General features: G+C 48.7%; 1 protein-coding gene across 5 annotated transcripts in view; it reads right to left on the reverse strand.

Moving 5' to 3' along the window:
- Positions 1-21,215, reverse strand: part of prkg1b (protein kinase cGMP-dependent 1b) — a 724,128-nt gene that overhangs the window by 655,436 nt on the left and 47,477 nt on the right. For 2 of the 5 annotated variants that reach the window (XM_080205469.1, XM_080205468.1), the window contains exon 1: positions 8,082-8,452. The exons of 1 other annotated variant lie outside the window; for it this stretch is intronic. In XM_080205469.1, the coding sequence (XP_080061595.1) occupies positions 8,082-8,386 (305 nt within the window). In that variant the 5' untranslated portion in view covers positions 8,387-8,452. Of the gene's footprint in view, positions 1-1,191; positions 1,211-6,395; positions 6,451-8,081; positions 8,453-21,215 lie in introns of those variants that run through there. 2 more of the 5 variants (XM_080205472.1, XM_080205470.1) reach the window with 2 other exon arrangements.

Consider the following 21,215-nt stretch of genomic DNA (forward strand, 5'->3'; position numbering starts at 1 on the left):
GAAGGGTTTTAGAAAAAGGTACAGTATGGTGGCACAGTGGTTAACACTGCTGTCTCACAACGCCAGGTACCCAGGTCACTGTCTGTGCGGAGTCTGCATATTCTCCCTGTGTCTGCGGGCAACTCCGGTTTTCTCCCACACTCCAAAGATGTGCGGGTCAGGTGGATTGGATGTGCTAAATTGCCTCTTAGTGTCAGGGGGTCTAGCTGGGGTAAATGCATGGGGTTATTCTGTTCCTATGTCTTATGGTCTTATACGGCCTGGGTGGAATTGTGGTCGGTGCAGACTCGATGGGCCAAATGGCCTCCTTCCTCAGTAAAGGATTCTATGACTCCACCTGAAAAACTGGTTTGGCCTTAAATGCAGCATTGTGCCCAGTTCTGGGCACTTCACTTCAGGGAGAATATTAAGGCTTTAGAGAGGATGTAGAAAGGATTTCTTGGCAATGATGAGGGATAGGAAACCTCAGTTACAGGGATAGATTGGAAAAGCCAGGACTGTTCTCATTGGAGAAGTGAAGGTTAGGAGATTTGATAGAGGTGTTCAAAATGGTGGGGTTTTGTATAGAGAAGATAGGGAGAGACTGTTCCTACTGATGATAAGATCTAGCATCAGAGGACACCAGCATAAGGGGATTGTGAAGAGGAAGCTACTACAACGGGAGGAAAAACTTAAATTTTTCCACATTAAGTAGGATTTGGAATGATCTAACTCAGACTATGGTGGAGGCAGATTCAATCATGGCTTTGAAAAAGAAACCGAATAATTATCCAATGGGGAAAGCAGTGCAGGGTTACTGAGAGAAAAGATGGGATGGGAGTTCAGAGACTGGCTGAGTGGCCCTGAGAGAGGGCCATCACAGACACAATGAGCCAAATGGCATCCTCCTCTGCTGTAACCATCCTATTCTCCAAGAAGCCCCAACCCAATGCACCGGAAGCAAGAACTTAATAGATAAAAACCGAAACAGTCCTTCAGTCCAACAACAAAACAAACTGCAGCAGAGCTACAGGAGTGTGCTGGAACCTACAGCAAAGGATAAATGTCCTGAACACTGCTGAGAGCAAGCAGCAAAAACAAATCACAGCATCATGCAAATATTTTCTTCAACACTTCTGTTAATTTCAAAAAATATTAATGAGTGGGTACAATTTGACCAGGACAGACCATAGAAAACCTCGTAAGAGAAACCTTGAGGAATCCATCCAATCTGACTTGGCGAACTCACAGGGTCCACAGGTTCAACCGCAACAAGCTTTCGGAAACCTTCAGCAAGTCCTGACTGACAAAGTGACAAGCTGGATTCCACTGGTGCCGGGAGCACTGATGAGCTGCTGAAGGTCCAGGTCCCAAAATTAACTGAATAGAGTGCAACTCACCCAGGGAAGTGGCGGGGAGCACAGAGCAGGAGCTCAAAAAGGGGGAGAAATAAATCTGTGACGGATAGTTTATACTGGGCACCAGCAACCTCCGGGTCATTCCGTCCATTTATCAATTCTGTAAAATATTAGTGAAGAGGGGAGTGGATACTATTCAAACATTATACGGACACCGGCATATACCCTGTGCTGCCCAATGAGGGGTAACCGCAGGCCAATTTCTAGTACCAGAGGTAAGCGTAAGAGTGAAGGATAAAGAGTGAAGGGTGTGTCACAGTTTGGTATGGTTCCTGCTCTGCCCAAGACCACAAGAAACTGCAAAGGGTTGTGAGTATAGCCCAGTCTATCACACAAACCAGCCTCCCATCTACCTACTCCATCTACACTTGGAAAAGCAGCCAGCATAATCAAGGACCCCACACACACTGTACATTCTCTCTTCCACCTTCTTCTGTCAGTAAAAAGATACAAAAGTCTGAGATCACATACCAACCGACTCAGGAACAGCTTCTTCCTTGTTGCCATCAGAATGGACCTACATTAAATTAAGCTGATCTTTCTCTACACCCTAATTGTGACTGTAACATTACATTCTGTACCCTCTCCTTTCCTTCTCACCTATGTTTAAGTTTATTAATAAACATTAGTGTCGCAAGTAGGCTTAATTTAACACTGCAACGAAGTTACTCCGAAGATCCTGGCGCCGGTTCTGGTACACTGAGGGAGAATTTAGCATGGCCAATGCATCTAACCAGCACGTCTTTCAGACTGTGGGGGGAAACCAGTGCACCTGGAGGAAACCCATGCAGACATGGGGAGAATGTGCAGACTCTGCACAGACAGTGGCCCAAACCCGCAATTGAACTCAGATCCCTGGCACGGTGAGGCAGCAGTGCTAACCACTGTGCCATCCTATGTACTCTATGAACTGGATGTTTTGTCTGTATTGCACTCAAGAAACAATACTCCTCACTTTATCCCAATACATGTGACAACAATAAATCAAATTAAATAAACAATGTAAACATTGCAGCAACTGTAGAGCAAAGCACAAGAAAGGAACTGAAGCCAGTTTGAGCCAGGGAGCTGATATTTCACATTTGCAGCTATCTTTCCTGGTTATATAAGGATCTTTGCAAGGAGGTTGTGTTTGATACCATATTAGATTTTCCCATTAAACCAGCAGTTGGCCTCTCCATCACCATCATTGAAAAAACGCAATCTAATGCAGGCACTTTTTCTCCCATTTATGTTCTAATAAACTTTCAATCCAGGTTGTCGAACATCTTATTCAAATCTGTTGGTATCTATGCAGTACAATGATTACTAGAGATGACTGTTTAGAACATTACTGAAAGACATGTAGAGATAAGGCGCAGAGTGCTGCAACAGATTACTCTGACTGAACTTATTCCAGCTTCCCTTTCAGTTGAGTCGCATAGAGTGAACAGATGATGCCTAGTGCAATGTGAGGTCAGTGGAGTCTGAATGCCCAGAAATCAATGAACTAACCCTTCTGCTGCCCGCCTACACCCCCAACCCCCTTTCCTGGTGCCATTCTGCCAAGTTACTGTTCAAAGCTGTTCCCCTTTTAACTCTCAATCACACACATAGTCTCACACACTCAGTCACACACAGTCTGTAACACACATACGCAGTCGCGCGCACGCAGTCTGTTGCACTCATCCACAGTCAGTCACACACAAAGTCCATTACACCCATACACAGACACAGGCACAAACTCTGCTACACCCATACGACAGGGGTTGAGGGACGAGCTGATAGAAGTCTACAAGATGATGAGAGGTATGGACGGAGTGGATAGTCAGAAGCTTTTTCCCAGGATGGAAGAGTCAATTCCTAGGGGGGCACAGGTTTAAGGCACGAGGGACAAGTTTTAAAGGAGACGTATGAGCAAATTTTTTACATCGAGGGTGGTGGGTGCCTGGAACTGGCTGCCGGGGAAGGTAATGGCAGCAGATACAATAGTGAGTTTTAAAGGGCATCTTGACATATACATGAATAGGATGGGAATAGAGGGACATGGTCCCCGGAAGGGTAAGGCTATTTAGTTCAGTCGGGCGGCATGGTCAGTGAAGGTTTGGAGGACCGCAGGGCTTGTTCCTGTGCTGTAATTTGATATACAGTCATACACACACAGTCTGTTACACCCATTCACAGTCACACACGCACAAGACAAGGTTTTATGGCCCTGCTCGACCCAAAACCATAAAATCCCACCTGAGATCAACTGGCCTTTCCAAATACCACCCCTCAGCAGCTCAGATATCTGTTGGGCAGCACGGTAAAATTCCAGCCGCAGTCTGTTACACCCAAACACACTCCATCTCTCTCTCACACACACAGTCACAGGCACACGCACACACACTCACAGGCACACGCACACACTCAGGCGCACGCACAGCTTGTTACACCTGTATACACACACAGTCACACACACACACACATACAGCCTGTTATACTCATACACAGTCACACAGTATTACACTCATACACAGTGTTGCACTCATACACAGGCACACACAAATACAGTGTTACACTCATACACAGACACACGCACACACTCAGTCTGTGACCATGCTCATCCCAAAACCATAAAATTCCGCTCAAGGTCAAGTGATCTTTCCAAGGTCTGCCTCTCACCCGCTCTGGTTCCCGTGGTCGGCAAGACGATAAAACTCCAGCCACAGTCTGTTACACTGATACAGTCACACATACAGCCTGTTACATCTGTACAACTCAGTCACACACAGCCTGTTAGACCTGTACACACAGTCACACAAAGACACACACAGTCTGTTACATCTGTACACACTCAGTTACACCTGCACACACAGTCACACACACAAAGAGCCAGTTACACCTATATGCATTCTGTCACAGCCTGTTAGACCTGTAACACAGTCACACAAAGATACACACAGTCTGTTAAACCTGTACATACTCAGTTACACACATACACAGCCTGTTGCACCTGTACAATCACAGACACAGCCTGTTACACCTGTACACAGTCACACACAGCCACACACACAAAATACAGCCTGGCCACCTGTACATATTCAACCACACACACATACAGCCTGTTACCCCCGTACACACAGTCACACACACACAGCCTGTTACACCTGTACACACTCAGTCACATGCACGCAGCCTGTTGCACCTGTACACACTCAGCCACACACACAGCCTATTACACCTGTACACACTCAGCCACACACACAGCCTGTTACACCTGTACACACTCAGCCACACACACAGCCTGTTACACCTGTACACACTCAGCCACACACACAGCCTGTTACACCTGTATACACAGTCTCACACACACACAGCCTGTTACACCTGTACACACTCAGCCACACATACAGCCTGTTACACCTGTATACACAGTCACACACACACACACACACACACACACAGCCTGTTACACCTGCACAGTCACACACACGCAGCCTGTTACACCTGCACAGTCACACACACGCAGCCTGTTACACCTGCACACAGTCACACACACGCAGCCTGTTACACCTGCACACAGTCACACACACGCAGCCTGTTACACCTGCACACACAGTCACACACACACACGCAGCCTGTTACACCTGCACACACAGTCACACACACACGCAGCCTGTTACACCTGCACACACAGTCACACACACACGCAGCCTGTTACACCTGCACACACAGTCACACACACACGCAGCCTGTTACACCTGCACACACAGTCACACACACACGCAGCCTGTTACACCTGCACACACAGTCACACACACACGCAGCCTGTTACACCTGCACACACAGTCACACACACACGCAGCCTGTTACACCTGCACACACAGTCACACACACACAGCCTGTTACACCTGCACACACAGTCTCACACACACACAGCCTGTTACACCTGCACAGTCACACACACAGCCTGTTACACCTGTACACACACAGCCTGTTACACCTGTACACACACAGCTTGTTACACCTGTACACACACAGCTTGTTACACCTGTACACACACAGCCTGTTACACCTGTACACACACAGCTTGTTACACCTGTACACACACAGCTTGTTACACCTGTACACACACAGCCTGTTACACCTGTACACACAGTCACACATACAGCCTGTTACACCTGTACACACAGTCACACGTACAGCCTGTTACACCTGTACACACAGTCACACATACAGCCTGTTACACCAGTACACACAGTCACACATACAGCCTGTTACACCTGTACACACAGTCACACAAAAAGCCTATTACACCTGTACACACAATCACAGACACAGCCTGTTACACCTGTACACGCTTAGTCACACACACAGCCTGTTACACCTGTACACGCTCAGTCACACACACAACAACCTGTAACACCTGTACACGCTCAGTCGCACACACAGCCTCTTACACCTGTACACACTCAGTCGCACACACAGCCTGTTCCACCTGTACACAGTCTCACACACACACAACCTGTTACACCTGTACACAGTCACACACACATACAACCTGTTACACCTGTACACAGTCACACACACACATACAACCTGTTACACCTGTACACAGTCACACACACAGATACAACCTGTTAGACCTGTACACAGTCACACACACATACAACCTGTTACACCTGTACACCGTCACACACACACAGCCTGTTACACCTGTACACACTCAGTCACACACACAGCCTGTTCCACCTGTGCACACTCAGTGACACACACACAACCTGTTACACCTGTACAGTCACACACACAGTCTGTTACACACACACATAAACACGGTCTGTTACTCATACATCGACCTTCAATTAGCTCTCACTCCCATTGAGCAATCAATCTCACACTATCCCTCACATTAACTCAGTTACACATACCAGTTCCCGCAAAATATCCACACAGTCTCTCAGTTCCAGATTGGGAATCATTCTGATCGCTGCTACACACTGTTACTCACAGACGCACTTGTTTCTGACCACTTACCCGGTCATGTCCACTGGAACCCTAACCCATGGAAATCTTCCTTTCTATCCATCGGTATAATTTCCTTCCCTAAGTCCCTGTCCCGGGCTCAGCTTCCCACTGCTGGCTATCTGTATCAGTCCAGCTAATGACTGCAGGGTTTGAGAGAGAAGTGGGTGTAATGTTCCTGGCTGTCTCCCTACCTGCTGGGCTAGTCTATGGTGAGAGTGGGAGGTGGGCAGTGTGTGTGGAGGAGCTTGTCCCTGTGTGTGTGTGTGTGTGTGGAGGAGCTTGTCCCTGTGTGTGTGTGTGGAGGAGCTTGTCCCTGTGTGTGTGTGTGTGTGTGTGTGGAGGAGCTTGTCCCTGTGTGTGTGTGTGTGTGTGTGTGGAGGAGCTTGTCCCTGTGTGTGTGTGTGTGTGTGTGGAGGAGCTTGTCCCTGTGTGTGTGTGTGTGTGGAGGAGCTTGTCCCTGTGTGTGTGTGTGTGTGTGTGGAGGAGCTTGTCCCTGTGTGTGTGTGTGTGTGTGTGTGTGGAGGAGCTTGTCCCTGTGTGTGTGTGTGTGTGTGTGTGTGTGGAGGAGCTTGTCCCTGTGTGTGTGTGTGTGTGTGGAGGAGCTTGTCCCTGTGTGTGTGTGTGTGTGTGGAGGAGCTTGTCCCTGTGTGTGTGTGTGTGTGTGGAGGAGCTTGTCCCTGTGTGTGTGTGTGTGTGGAGGAGCTTGTCCCTGTGTGTGTGTGTGTGTGTGTGGAGGAGCTTGTCCCTGTGTGTGTGTGTGTGTGTGTGTGGAGGAGCTTGTCCCTGTGTGTGTGTGTGTGTGTGTGGAGGAGCTTGTCCCTGTGTGTGTGTGTGTGTGGAGGAGCTTGTCCCTGTGTGTGTGTGTGTGTGTGTGGAGGAGCTTGTCCCTGTGTGTGTGTGTGTGTGTGTGTGTGGAGGAGCTTGTCCCTGTGTGTGTGTGTGTGTGTGTGTGTGTGGAGGAGCTTGTCCCTGTGTGTGTGTGTGTGTGTGGAGGAGCTTGTCCCTGTGTGTGTGTGTGTGTGTGGAGGAGCTTGTCCCTGTGTGTGTGTGTGTGTGGAGGAGCTTGTCCCTGTGTGTGTGTGTGTGTGTGTGGAGGAGCTTGTCCCTGTGTGTGTGTGTGTGTGTGTGGAGGAGCTTGTCCCTGTGTGTGTGTGTGTGTGTGTGTGTGGAGGAGCTTGTCCCTGTGTGTGTGTGTGTGTGTGTGGAGGAGCTTGTCCCTGTGTGTGTGTGTGTGTGTGTGGAGGAGCTTGTCCCTGTGTGTGTGTGTGTGTGTGTGGAGGAGCTTGTCCCTGTGTGTGTGTGTGTGTGTGTGTGTGGAGGAGCTTGTCCCTGTGTGTGTGTGTGTGTGTGTGGAGGAGCTTGTCCCTGTGTGTGTGTGTGTGTGTGTGGAGGAGCTTGTCCCTGTGTGTGTGTGTGTGTGTGTGGAGGAGCTTGTCCCTGTGTGTGTGTGTGTGTGTGTGGAGGAGCTTGTCCCTGTGTGTGTGTGTGTGTGTGTGTGTGGAGGAGCTTGTCCCTGTGTGTGTGTGTGTGTGTGTGGAGGAGCTTGTCCCTGTGTGTGTGTGTGTGTGTGTGGAGGAGCTTGTCCCTGTGTGTGTGTGTGTGTGTGTGTGTGTGGAGGAGCTTGTCCCTGTGTGTGTGTGTGTGTGGAGGAGCTTGTCCCTGTGTGTGTGTGTGGAGGAGGAAGCGGCAGCTTACTGTGGGCTTTTGGGGTAGGAGGGCAGGGTAACGTGGCTGAGGTCCTGGATGTCGAAGGCGGTGGGTTCCGCTGAGATAGCCTGCCGCTTGGTCCGCTGCTGCTCCTGGACTGAAGGCTGGCTGGCCGGCTGCTTGCTGGCCGGTTTGACCACCGAGCGGTACTTGTCCAGCTCATTCTGCAGCCTCTGGATCAGCTCGTCTTTCTGATCCAGCTCCAGCTCCAGCTCGTCTATCAGAGCATCCCTCTGCCTCAGCTCCTCGATCTTCTCCTGCAGGGCGTACTGCAGGTCCCTCAGAGTGCCCATGGCAGCAGCACAGCCACCGGCCAACTTTCCAAACTCTCCGCCGACTTTTGCTGAACTTTCCGCCGCCGCCGCCGCCGCACCGACCGGCTCCAGTCCGCCTGCCTCTGGAGCAGACTTTCACAGCACACAGTCCCCGGGGGGAGAGACAGGAGCCGGGGGGGTCGGGGGAGAGACAGGAGCCGGGGGGGTGGGGGGAGAGAAGCCAGTTGGGAAGATGCTTGGAAATGAAAAGGTTTTCTCTCTCCCCTAACAGTTGCGCCTCCTGTATTTCCGGAAATCCTCTGACTGCAGCCCAGAGCTGTGAAGACTTTGCTCATCCCGCCTCCCCTCCCAGCTCCATCCAGAAAGCAAGCGTGGCGCCTACAGGCTCCTGCTCACCCTGCGCCTCAACCTCCCCCCCCCCTCCCCCCCCTCCCCCTCCCCCTGTCTCCCCCTCCCCCTCCCCCTGTCTCCCCCTCCCCCTGTCTCCCCCATCTCCCCCTCCCCCTGTCTCCCCCTCCCCTGTCTCCCCCTCCCCCTGTCTCCCCCTCCCCCTGTCTCCCCCGTCTCCCCCTCCCCCTGTCTCCCCCGTCTCCCCCTCCCCCTGTCTCCCCCCGTCTCCCCCTCCCCCTGTCTCCCCCATCTCCCCCCTCCCCCTGTCTCCCCCATCTCCCCCTCCCACTGTCTCCCCCATCTCCCCCTCCCCCTGTCCTCCCCCATCTCCCCCTCCCACTGTCTCTCCCTCCCACTGTCTCCCCCACCTCCCCCTCCCCCTGTCTCCCCCTCCCCCTGTCTCCCCCTCCCACTGTCTCCCTCTCCCACTGTCTCCCCCATCTCCCCCCTCCCACTGTGTCCCCCCTCCCACTGTCTCCCCCATCTCCCTCACCTCCCCCTCCCACTATCTCCCCCATCCCCCTCACCTCCCCCTCCCACTATCTCCCCCCATCCCCCTCACCTCCCTCTCCCACTGTCTCCCCCTCCCACTATCTTCCCCCATCCCCCTCACCTCCCCCTCCCACTATCTCCCCCATCTCCCTCACCTCCCCCTCTCACTATCTCCCCCATCTCCCCTCACCTCCCCCTCCCACTATCTCCCCCATCTCCCTCACCTCCCCCTCCCACTATCTCCCCCATCTCCCTCACCTCCCCCTCCCACTATCTCCCCCATCCCCCTCACCTCCCCCTCCCACTATCTCCCCCATCCCCCCCACCTCCCCCTCCCCCTGTCTCCCCCCTCCCCCTGTCTCCCCCTCCCCCTGTCTCCCCCTCCCTCCCACTGTCTCCCTCCCACTGTCTCCCCCATCTCCCCCCTCCACTGTGTCCCCTCACTGTCCCACTGTCTCCCCCCTCACCTCCACCTCCCCTCCCACTATCTCCCCCATCCCCCTCACCTCCCCCTCCCACTATCTCCCCCATCCCCCTCACCTCCCCCTCCCACTGTCTCCCCCTCCCACTATCTTCCCCCATCCCCCTCACCTCCCCCTCCCACTATCTCCCCCATCTCCCTCACCTCCCCCTCTCACTATCTCCCCCATCTCCCTCACCTCCCCCTCCCACTATCTCCCCCATCTCCCTCACCTCCCCCTCTCACTATCTCCCCCATCTCCCTCACCTCCCCCTCCCACTATCTCCCCCATCCCCCTCACCTCCCCTCCCACTGTCTCCCCCTCCCACTATCTTCCCCCATCCCCCTCACCTCCCCCCTCACTATCTCCCCCATCTCCCTCACCTCCCCCTCTCACTATCTCCCCCATCTCCCTCACCTCCCCCTCCCACTATCTCCCCCATCTCCCTCACCTCCCCCTCCCACTATCTCCCCCATCTCCCTCACCTCCCCCTCCCACTATCTCCCCCATCCCCCTCACCTCCCCCTCCCACTATCTCCCCCATCTCCCTCACCTCCCCCTCCCACTATCTCCCCCATCTCCCTCACCTCCCCCTCCCACTATCTCCCCCATCCCCGTCACCTCCCCCTCCCACTATCTCCCCCATCCCCCTCACCTCCCCCTATCTCCCCCATCTCCCTCTCACCTCCCCCTATCTCCCCCATCACCCCCAATCTCCCTCATCTCCCCCAATCTCCCCCTCCCACCATCTCCCACATTCCCCCTACCACCACCTCCCCCCTCCCCCTCCCCCCTCCATTCCCCCCCATTCCCCTTCTCACTATCTCCCCCCTCCCCCTCCCACTCCTACTATCATCTCCTGCCCATCTCCCCTCTCCCACTATCTCCCTCCCCCTCTCATTCCCACTTTCGCCCTCCTACTCTCTCCCTCCCCCCTTCCCGCTCTCCACCATTCATTCCCCCACCCCCATCCTCTCACTCACCCTTCAGTTTACAAGCCCTTTGCGAGATGAATGCTTCACATTTCACTAACCTGTGCTTTGAAATCAGAGACAATTGGGGCAGTGGGCTGTGTGTATGGTTATGTGTAGCTGTATGAGGACATATATGTATATAAATATGTATTTGTGTGGCTGTATGAGTCTGTGTGCGGGACTATATGTGTGTGTGGTTGTGAGTATACGTGTGTGCTTGTATGATTATGCATGTGTGTGTGGCTGTTTGAGTACATGTGTGTGTGAGGTTATATGTGTGTGTGATTGTGAGTATACGTGTGCTTGTATGAGTATACATGTGTGTGTGGCTGTATGTGTGTGTGTGTGTGTGTACTTGTATGTGCGTACATCTGTGTGTGTGTGTGGCTTTATGAGTATATATGGGTATGTGTGTGTCTCCCTGCCTGCTCCCAGGGCTGTTTGAGCTGGAAGTTATCCCAGCCTGGGCAAACACTTTCCTCTCATTGACTGATAGATTAAATCTATTTTGATAATCACTTGGATATGAGTTTTTATGCAATAAATGACATCGCAGTATTTGAGTTTAAATCTCGAGTTCTTTAAAAAGGTTAAATTAAAACATAGGCAAACCAGAACAGCAAGGCACACTTCAAACAAAATGTGCTAAATACAATCTGTAGTTTTAAACTAAAATGGAAACGGTTCTGTTTATGGTTCGAAAATAAATACCATAAATAAATAAATAAGCTTAAGGTGCATTTTGCTGGAAAAGAGACTGAACGATATCAGTAAAGATCCACTCAGAACGTGAACATCTCTCTCAATACCATCGCTATGATCATTTATAAACTTCAATGTAGAAATAGATTCAATAGATAGTTAACATTCCTGGTTGAATTAACTTTTAAAGTTTGATCAAGCTCGCCCTTTGCTGGGCACAGGGACGTTCCCTCTTGATTTTAATACTTTCAACCTCTGTTTCACGCATCTTTCCACATGCCTGCCAGATATTTAACACAATTGCACCTTTAAAGATCACGGGAGGCAAATTGGGAATGGTGCGGTCCCGCTGCAATATGGAGTGAGGGTTAGAATATATTTCCCACTGTTTAAATGATCCCAGTCCCTGCGAAGTCCCTTCGAATTTTAACACAGGGTAGGCAATAGCGCCGACTAGTGCACCATCGCGATTGTGTCTTCAGTTATGAACCTAAAATCTTTTTTAACAAGAGGGGATTGATTTAATTCAAAGTTCAAAATGCAGCACATAAGTGTGGCGCGCTCGGCATTTGCAGCTGAATTATCATATTTACAATTCCTGGTGGTCTCATTTTTTTATTCACTCGTGGGATGTGTGGACATCGCCAGCAATTGTTGCCCATCCCCAATTGCCCTTCAACTGGGTGTCTCAGTAGCCCATTTCTGAGGGCATTCAAAAGTCAACCACATTGCTGTGGATCTGGAGTCACCTGCAGGCCAGAACGGGTAAGGACTGCAGAGTACATTCTGTTACCCCAGCCACTCTCAGTGCTGATTTCTCATTTCCGTAACCCCCGATCCTCTTATTAATCAAGAACCTATCTATCTCTATCTTAAAGACACTCAATACACTGGCCGCCACAGTCTCCTGTGGCAATGTTCTGATTCATGCGCTGAGGGGAGGCAGTAGGTGGTAAGCAGCCAGAGTTTCCTTGCCCATCTGTTTGCCATGAAACGTCATGGTCAATTTTGATAACTCCCAGAGTGTGTTGCCCTTAAAGGGACAACAGTCATGGGCAACTGCTTTCTAATCGTGCACCACTCAGTCACCACCTCTGGTATCCTGTCGGTGAGGCAGGACTGACCCAGGGATGGTGATGGTTGTGCCTGGGACAGTGTCTGTAAGGTGGTTCCAATTTTGGCACAAGCCAAGCTAGTAAATTTGTAAGGGGGACTTTGCAGGGCCAATGTTTTTCCAGTGCCTCAGTTGATCCTGGATAGTCCATAGAGTTTCAATCCTTTTAGACTTTGTAGCAGTTTGATACAATTGAGTGCTTTCAGGGGACAATTGAGAGTCAACCACATTGCTGTGGCTCTGGAGTCATATGTAGGCCAGACCAGGTAAGGATGGCAGATTTCCTTCCCTGAAGGACATTAGTGAACCAGATGAGATTTTAGACCACAAGGCCACTCAGCCCATCAAGTCTGCTCCACCATTCAATCATGGCTTATATTTTTCTCATTCCCATAACCCCTGATCCCCTTATTAATCAGGAATCTATCTATCTCTATCTTAATGAACTGGCCTCCACAGCCTTCTGCGGCAAAGAGCTCGACAGATTCACCACTCTCTGGCTGAAGAAATTCCTCCTCATCTCTGATTTAAAGGATCGTCCCTTTAGCCTGAGGTTATGCTCTCTGGTTCTAGTTTTTCCTACTAGTGATTTTAGAACAATTGACAGTGGTTTCATGATCATCACTAGATTCTTTATTCCAGATTTTTATTGCATTTCAAATATCACCATCTGCCATGGTAGGATTTGAACTTGGACCCCCAGGGCATTACCCTGTGTCTCTAGATTATCAATGACAGTCTAATAATCTGATAATCTAACCAAAGATCTGGCTGTAATGCTTGACTATTCTGCAAGCAAAACATACTGGGAAAAAAACCTCAACAAGTCTAGTAGCGTTCGTGGAGAGAGAAACAGAGTTAATGTTGTGAGTCGGGATTACCCTCCTTCAGAATTTGTTTCACCATATCTGTTGTGCTAACCTCCTGTCTTTCTTTTGATAATAATACAATGGCCCAGATTTTGCTTCCAAAAGAATATTAAATGCTGTTTGAGAATGTGTAAAATGCCCTTTAAGAAGCATAAAGAGAAACTTTGTGATTGTATCAAATCTCCACAATTTGCCAGGTGCTTTGTGTCAGTCTGCCCTTTGCCTCATGATAACAGCAAGCTCGCTCTGAACTTTCCCAGGTCTTTCATGCAGTTGTTGCATTTGCACATTGAATCTGCCACAGAAAGTTTGGTATATTACGGCCAATGCTTAATGTTGTAAGTACCTTTAAAATAGCCCAGAAAGGGAGCAATTGAAATGTAGAATCTCATTCCTGCATGTAGTAAATTGTTGTCAAAGATTTTTTTCTTTAATTTAAAACTTATATTTCTTTCCTGCCTTTTCTTTCTTTCCCTGTCCTTATTTCTCTGTCTGAACCTGACTGGATACCATTTCATCTTTTTTGTTTCTCCGTCACTCCTCAATGTCTTTCGCAAAAACCCAGCTTGCAGGTGCAGCAGGTGGTCAGGAAGGCGAATGGGATGCTGGCCTTCATAGCGAGGGGGATTGAATATAAAAGTAGGGAGGTCTTACTGCGGCTGTATAGAGCATTGGTGAGGCCGCAGCTGGAGTACTGTGTGCAGTTTTGGGCGCCGTAATTACGCAAGGATATTTTGGCCTTGGAGGGAGTGCAGAGGAGGTTTACTAGGCTGATACCGGAGTTGAGGGGGTTGAGCTATGAGGAGAGGCTGAATAAACTAGGCTTGTACTCGTTAGAGTTTAGAAGAATGAGGGGAGATCTCATTGAGACGTATAAGATGATGAATGGGATGGATAGGATAGAGGTGGAGAGACTCTTCCCACTCAGAAAGGATAGTAGGACTAGGGGGCACAGCCTCAAGATAAAGGGGGGACGGTTTAGAACGGAGTTGAGGAGGAACTTCTTCACTCAAAGGGTGGTGAATCTCTGGAATTCTCTGCCCGTTGAAGTGGTGGAAGCTGCCTCGCTAAATATTTTTAAGATGCGGGTTGATGGGTTTTTGAGAAGAGAGGGGATTAAGGATTATGGGGAGAGGGCGGGAATGTGGAACTGAGCCACGACAGATCAGCCATGATCTTATTGAATGGCGGGGCAGGCTCGAAGGGCTAGATGGCCTACTCCTGCTCCTATTTCTTATGTTCTTATGTCTTTCTCAATCCTAAAAATCTCATTGTTTGAGTGGACAAATTGTCCATCATTAAGGTCTCAGGGCCTGTGTTGTCTTCAACAGTATCAGCTCCCACTTCCAATATTCTGCAGATGTTCTGTCTTTTTGAGGTGTTATCCGTCGTTGCAATATTTGTAAATAGATAAGAACCTTAGCTGGGAATCAATGTGTTGTATGTAAGTGTTCCGGGATGCTACATTTCACTGCAGCACTAGAGATTCATGTGACAGAATAGAACCATTTCAGTCTGGACCTTATATTGCATAAAGCAGCACAACAACATCAAACATAAAGAATTCTGACTTTTTAAAGCCTAATATATGATTATGGGGTCCAATACTGGCTGGTTAGTATTTATTGCCCATCCATAGTTGCCCTTGTGAGGGTGGCGGTGAGCTGCCTTCTTGAAACTCTGCAGTCCATATTCTGTGAGTTGACCAACAATGCTGTTTGGAGGGAATTCCAGGATTTTGACCCAGCACCTGTGAAGGAATGGTGATATATTTCCAAGTCAGGATGGTGAGTGGTTGGAGGGGATCATGCAGGTTGTGGTGTGCCCATGTATATTGTCCTTGTCTTTTAGATGGAAATGGTTGTGGATTTGGAAGGTGCTGTCTAAGAATCTTTGGCGAATTGCTGCCATGCATCTTATAGATAGTACACACTGCTGCTACTGAGCACTGGTGGTGGATGTTTGTAGATGTGGTGCCAATCAAGCAGACTGCTTTGTCCTGGATGATATCAAGCTTCTTGAGTGTTATTGGAACTGCACCCATCTGGGCAAGTAGGGAGTATTCCATCACACTCCTCATAGAAAGAATGTCCTCGTAGAAATCCTACAGTACAGAAAGAGGCCATTCGGTCCACCGAGTCTGCACCCACCACAATCCCACCCAGGCCCTTCCCCCCTATCGCTCCATATTTACCTCTAACCCACGCACCTCAGGACACTGAGAGTCAATTTAGCATGGCCAATCAACTTAACCCGCACATCTTTGAACTGTGGGAGGAAACCAAAGCACCCGGAGGAAACCCACGCAGACACAAGGAGAATGTGCAAACTCCACACAGTGACCCAAGCCAGGAATCGAACCCAGGTCCCATGGAGGTGTGAAGCAGCAGTGCTAACCACTGTGCTACCGTACCACCCAAGAAATCAGAGCAGCCGGAGGAAACCCACGCAGGCATGGAGACAAAGTGCAAACTCCACACTGATAGTTACCCAAGCCGGGAATCGAATCCAGGTCCCTGGCACTGTGAGGCAGCAGTGCTAACCACTGTAAGGCACAAGACAGGAGGCACGGTGGTATAGTGGTGGACAGGCTTTGGGGAATCAGGAGGTGAGTTATTTGCTGCAGTATTCTTAACCCCTGACCTGCTCTCGTAGCTACTGTGTTTATGTGGTGAGTCCAGTCGAGTTTCTGGTCAATGGTAACCCCAAGGATTTAGACAGAGGGGGACTGAGTGATGGTTACACCATTGAATGTTAGGGGTTGGTGGTTAGAGTGTCTCTTGTTGGTGATGCTCATTGTCTGGCATTTGTGTGGCATGAATGTTATTTGCCACTTGATAACCCTATTGAATATTATAGTTTTACCATAGTTTTAGCCAGTCGCTTAATTTATTGATAAGTCTATGTGATTGGATGCTTTCATCTGCATTGCTTACAATTCCACCGAACATTGTGCCGTCAGCAAATTTGGACCTGTTGCTTTATATCACATCGCCTAATTGACTATTAAATATGGTGAATAGTTGAGATCCCACAAGCCAAATAACTTAAAGATGGTAAACAGTACAAAAAGTAAGCAAAGTGACAAAATCTCAAGAGAGGCTAGAATGTAAAGACGATGAAGTTATAACTGGTCAAATTCATCTGGAGTACTGGATTTGCACATTTGGAAGGATACTTAAGCCTTGGATGGGGTGTAGCACAGATTCTGTGAAATAATCTGGGAATATGGTGGCACAGTGGTTAGCATTGCTGCCTCACAGTGCCAGGGATCCAGGTTCAATTCTAGCCTTGGGCCACTGTCTGTGGAGTTTGCACATCCTCTTTGTGTCTGCATGGGTTTCCTTCAGCTGCTCCGGTTTCCTCCCACAGTGCTGGTTAGGGGGATTGGCTATGCTAAATTGCCCCTTCATGGCAGGGGGTCTGCAGGGTAATACATGGGGTTACAGGGCCTGGGTGGGATTGTTGTCAGTGCAGGCTCAGTGGGCCAAATGGCCTCCTTCTGCACTGAAGGGATTCTATTCTATGAGATGGTGCAGGCGACTGAACGCGCTCAGCAGGGTGTAAGCGAATTACAAAGCGTGCTCAGAAGGTGAACCATTTGTGGTGGGTTACAGCTGCTGCGATGAACAGCCCGAGTGAGGGTGCAACAGAGCTCAAGAGGGGTAATACAGCACTGGGATGGACGCTTGTTTTCATTTTGCTGAAGAGCATTCCCAGGAAATGTGCAGCAATCATGTCTGTTTCTGTTGCAGGAGGAAGGGTCATTTACAAGCCTGCTGCAGAATGTACAGGAAAAAAACAACAGTTATTTTAACACCATTAAGGAAACTTGCTGAGGAGCCCAACAAGGACTCGTAACTTACATTCATATCTTACAAACCAGGTCCAACTCCACAAGGTGCCACTTACTGAATTGACCTTGATGGTCAATGGCAGATCTCTTGAAATGGACATGGACACAGGAGCCTCGGCTATAATCAGAGTGGAGTAAACATCCCAGTGCCTCCAGAAAGGTTTGCAACCCTTGATGTTGAGCAATTCAGAAACGATTTTGTCTATGTATACAGGAAACGTGCTAAAGACAGTAGGATCAGTTACAATAACCTACAGAAACCAAACAACACAATTACCTCTTCCAGCGATTGGTCACAGGCCCTGGGGGGAATTCTCCGGCTCCTGGCTGAGTGTTTTTTGGCAGTGGAAGACAACATGTTGTTCCTGGCGGTGGGACTTGCTGTTCCACGCACATGGGATTTCCCATCGTTGCCACCCAAAACTCACGGGAAAGGGTGCACTGACAGTGGGGTCGGAGAATCCCCCCGGTATAAATGGTTTGAAAATTCAACCCATTGACTCATGGTCTGAGACAAGGAACTGGGATGAATGAATGAAAGGGGCTGAAGCCAAAATTTATTTGAACCCTGTGGCAACACTTAAATTCTTTTGGACATGCCCAGTGCCTTATGCACTCCATCAAAAAGTAGAAGTGGAGCTAGGAAGATTAGAAGACTTGGGTGTCATAAAATCGGCACACTTTGCTGAATGGGCTACGCTCATAGTCCCTGCTTTGAAGCCAGATCTCACTGTAAGAATCTGTGGGGATTATTAACTGTAAGTCGAGGAACTCTGATAGATAGATATCCCATTCTGAGAATTGAAGACCTTTTTGCCAAATTAGCAGGAGGCCTTAAGTTAGTTCTCAGTCACACCTACCAGCAGCTGGAGTTAGATGAAGATTCACAGAGGTTAGTTACTATCAAGACCCACAAAAGGATATCAGTACATACTTTTACCCTTTGGAGTCTCAAAAGCCTGTGCCATTTTTTAGTGTATGATGGAAAGTTTATTGCAAGGCATTCCTAAAGTAGAGGCATATCTGAATGATGTCCTCATCACTGGAGCATTCCCTGAGGAGCAGGGGATAAACAGGACAAACTTAGAAGAGACCCTAAAAAGATTTAAAGAAGTTGACTTTCGGTTAAAATTACAGAAAATGCATTTTCCAGGTGGATGAAGTTACATTCCTGAGTTTCAAGGTGGGCACAAAAGGCCGACATCCTTTGGAGGAAAAGGACAATCTCAACAAAAAGTGGCAGAGTGTTGTTTCCAGCGAGAAAACCTGCGCACTCTTATTCAGAACTGGTCAGTTTTCTCTCTAAATTTTACAACGCTCTGCCAAGAAAAATAAAAGGATGTGTGTTTCACACTGTTATAAAGATGGGTGGGTGCTGGAGGGGAATTGGGGTGCCATCTTGAGTAAACTCGCCTCCCCCCCCCCCCCCCCCCCACCCAGCCCATCACAAAGGACTCAGGGGCTCCACTCCCCACTTCAATCAGAGTCAGCACTTCTCTATACCTGCCCCCATCACAGACCCCTCCTCACCAAATCCCACCTATACATCCCCGATCATAGACCCCTTCTCACCACACTCCACCCCACCCCGATCATAGTTCCCTTAACACACCCCCCACCCATAATAAGCCCCTCACCTATTAATAGGCTCTCACTCCCGTCGCCGATCACAGACCCCCTTCTCACCACATCCCACCTTCCCCCCCCAATCATAGACCCCCTCTCACCATACTCCACCCCCCCCCGCCGCTCATACCACACCTTCTTACCACACCTCACCCCCTCCGATAATAGGCCCCTCACCTATTAATAAGCTCACGCCCTCGCCACCAATCATAGACTCTTTCTCACCCACCCCCAGTCATTTCCCACCTTCTTATAAAACACATCGACAATCTTAGTCCCACTCCAACTTTTGAAGAAGTATCAGCGATGGAAATGGGGGAAAGCACTAAAAGAGGCGTTTGCTGAAGCAAAGCAAGCTTTACAATCCTCAACACTGCTTGTGCACTTTGATTCAGCCAAAGCATTGGTAGTTACCTGTGATGCATGACCATTTGGAGTGGGAGCAGTCCTGTCCCTCAAAATGTCAGATGAAATAGGCCAATTGCGTTTGCATTAAAAACCTTATCCGATGCTGAGAAAAAGTATCAGATTGAGAAAGACAGTCTGGCAGTAATTTGTGTGTAAAGAAGTTTCACCTATAAATATATATGGTAGGTACTTCACTATTGTATCAGATCACAAGCTGCTGTTGAGATGATTCTGCGAGGATTGCCTCTGCGAGGGAAGAGATGGGTCTTCTTGTTAGCTGTGTTATGGTTCAGGCTAGAAACCCCAAAGTGTTTTATGAAGCCTGCCTGAATCATAAGCTTTACATCTTGAATTTAGCTAAGATAAGCATGATATATTCCACTTCAGGTGTGATTCAAAAGACCCACCAGGGAGCTTTTCGCAAACAAAGTTTATTTAAGAATATAATTAAAGTTTATAGTCAGATAATTAGCAAGAACTTTTAGCAATTAGAAACAAGAAACAAAACAACCAGTATAATGTATAACTCTTAATGAATATCTCTAATGTGTTCCAATTAAAACAAAAATCCTTTTCACAGACTTAACACAGCACAGACTAATGCTCACATGATAATGATAGAGTTTCCTGGGTTGAATGCTGATTACAAATGATCTTGAAAACTCAGAGCAGTTTGTAGTGGTATCAGCTCCCCAAAACACACATTCTTTCCAGCAGGATGGCCATAAGCTGTGCTTTCAGCTAACTGGTAACATTTTCAAATTAAAAAGAGAGAAAGATACTTCTTTTCCAGCTTGATTTTAAAACCGCCCGTAACACTGCAGCCAAAATGAATCAAACACGTCACTTCTTGTCACCTGACTTGGCCACAGTTTTTCTCTCCTCCCACAGTGAGGCTGTCATCATGATTTTAAAAAAAACCTCTTAAAGGTACACTAACATCACAGCTGTGTACAGGTACTCTTTCCAAAATAGGCCAGGGATGCAAATATAGAATGTGGTTGCCCTCAGCCACCTCCCCCTGCCACAAACAGTACGATCACCACCTGTACCACAGGAAATAGCGTTCGCATTGCAGCTGGTAAAGACTTTGCAGGTCTCAGCTACTCATGAAAAATCTTGGATTGAAAGGGACCCAGTGCTATCAAAAGTTAAGAGCATGGTGATGCAAGGTTGGTGCTCTGATAAGTGAGAGCAAATTCCCTGCACTGTAGGATGGAGATAACACATAAGGACAGTGTGTTATTGTGGGGGCTGGTGATTTAGTGCCAACCCATGGCCGATAGCGTTTATTACAGGAATTGCACGATGCACACCGGACAAAGCAGGATGAAGGCACTGGTCTGAAGTAATATCTGGTGCCCTGGCTTCGATAAAGAAATCCAATGATTGGTCAGGCAGTGCCCGAGTTGCCATTCCCATTAGCCAATGCTGCCACCAGCTCTTACGCATCAGTGGGAATGACCAGTTCGCCATTGTCACGTTTGCACATAGACTTTGCCAATGTCCGTTCATGTTCCTCATCCTGGTTGATGCACATTCAAAATGGTTCGATGTTCAGTTAATGAAATCTACAATGACTGTAGTCACCATTGACAAATTGACAAACAGATTTCTGCCATCCTTGTCATCCCAGAGGTCTTAGTGTTGGACAATGGCACAGCATTTACAGCTGAAGAGTTTCAAAAATTTGCTAAGTTAAATGGTATTTGCCACATTTAATCAGTCCCTTATCACCCAGCTTCCAATGGCTTAGCAGAACGAGTTGTCAAAACTTTGAAATCATCTGGGGAAAAAGTAAGATTGGCAAATTTGTCGTCATACCGTACCACGCCAAATACCTCGTTAATGTGGAGCCAAGGAGACGGAAGCTACGGAGGAGGATTTCAATCCCGGATTGATGAGTTTGTCTTTTGCATCTGCCTGCCCGGATTCCATCCTCACAGAAGGACCCA

Source organism: Carcharhinus amblyrhynchos, chromosome 17 (assembly GCF_965287045.1).
Source record: "Carcharhinus amblyrhynchos chromosome 17, sCarAmb.v2.hapA, whole genome shotgun sequence".
Lineage (NCBI taxonomy): Eukaryota > Metazoa > Chordata > Chondrichthyes > Carcharhiniformes > Carcharhinidae > Carcharhinus > Carcharhinus amblyrhynchos.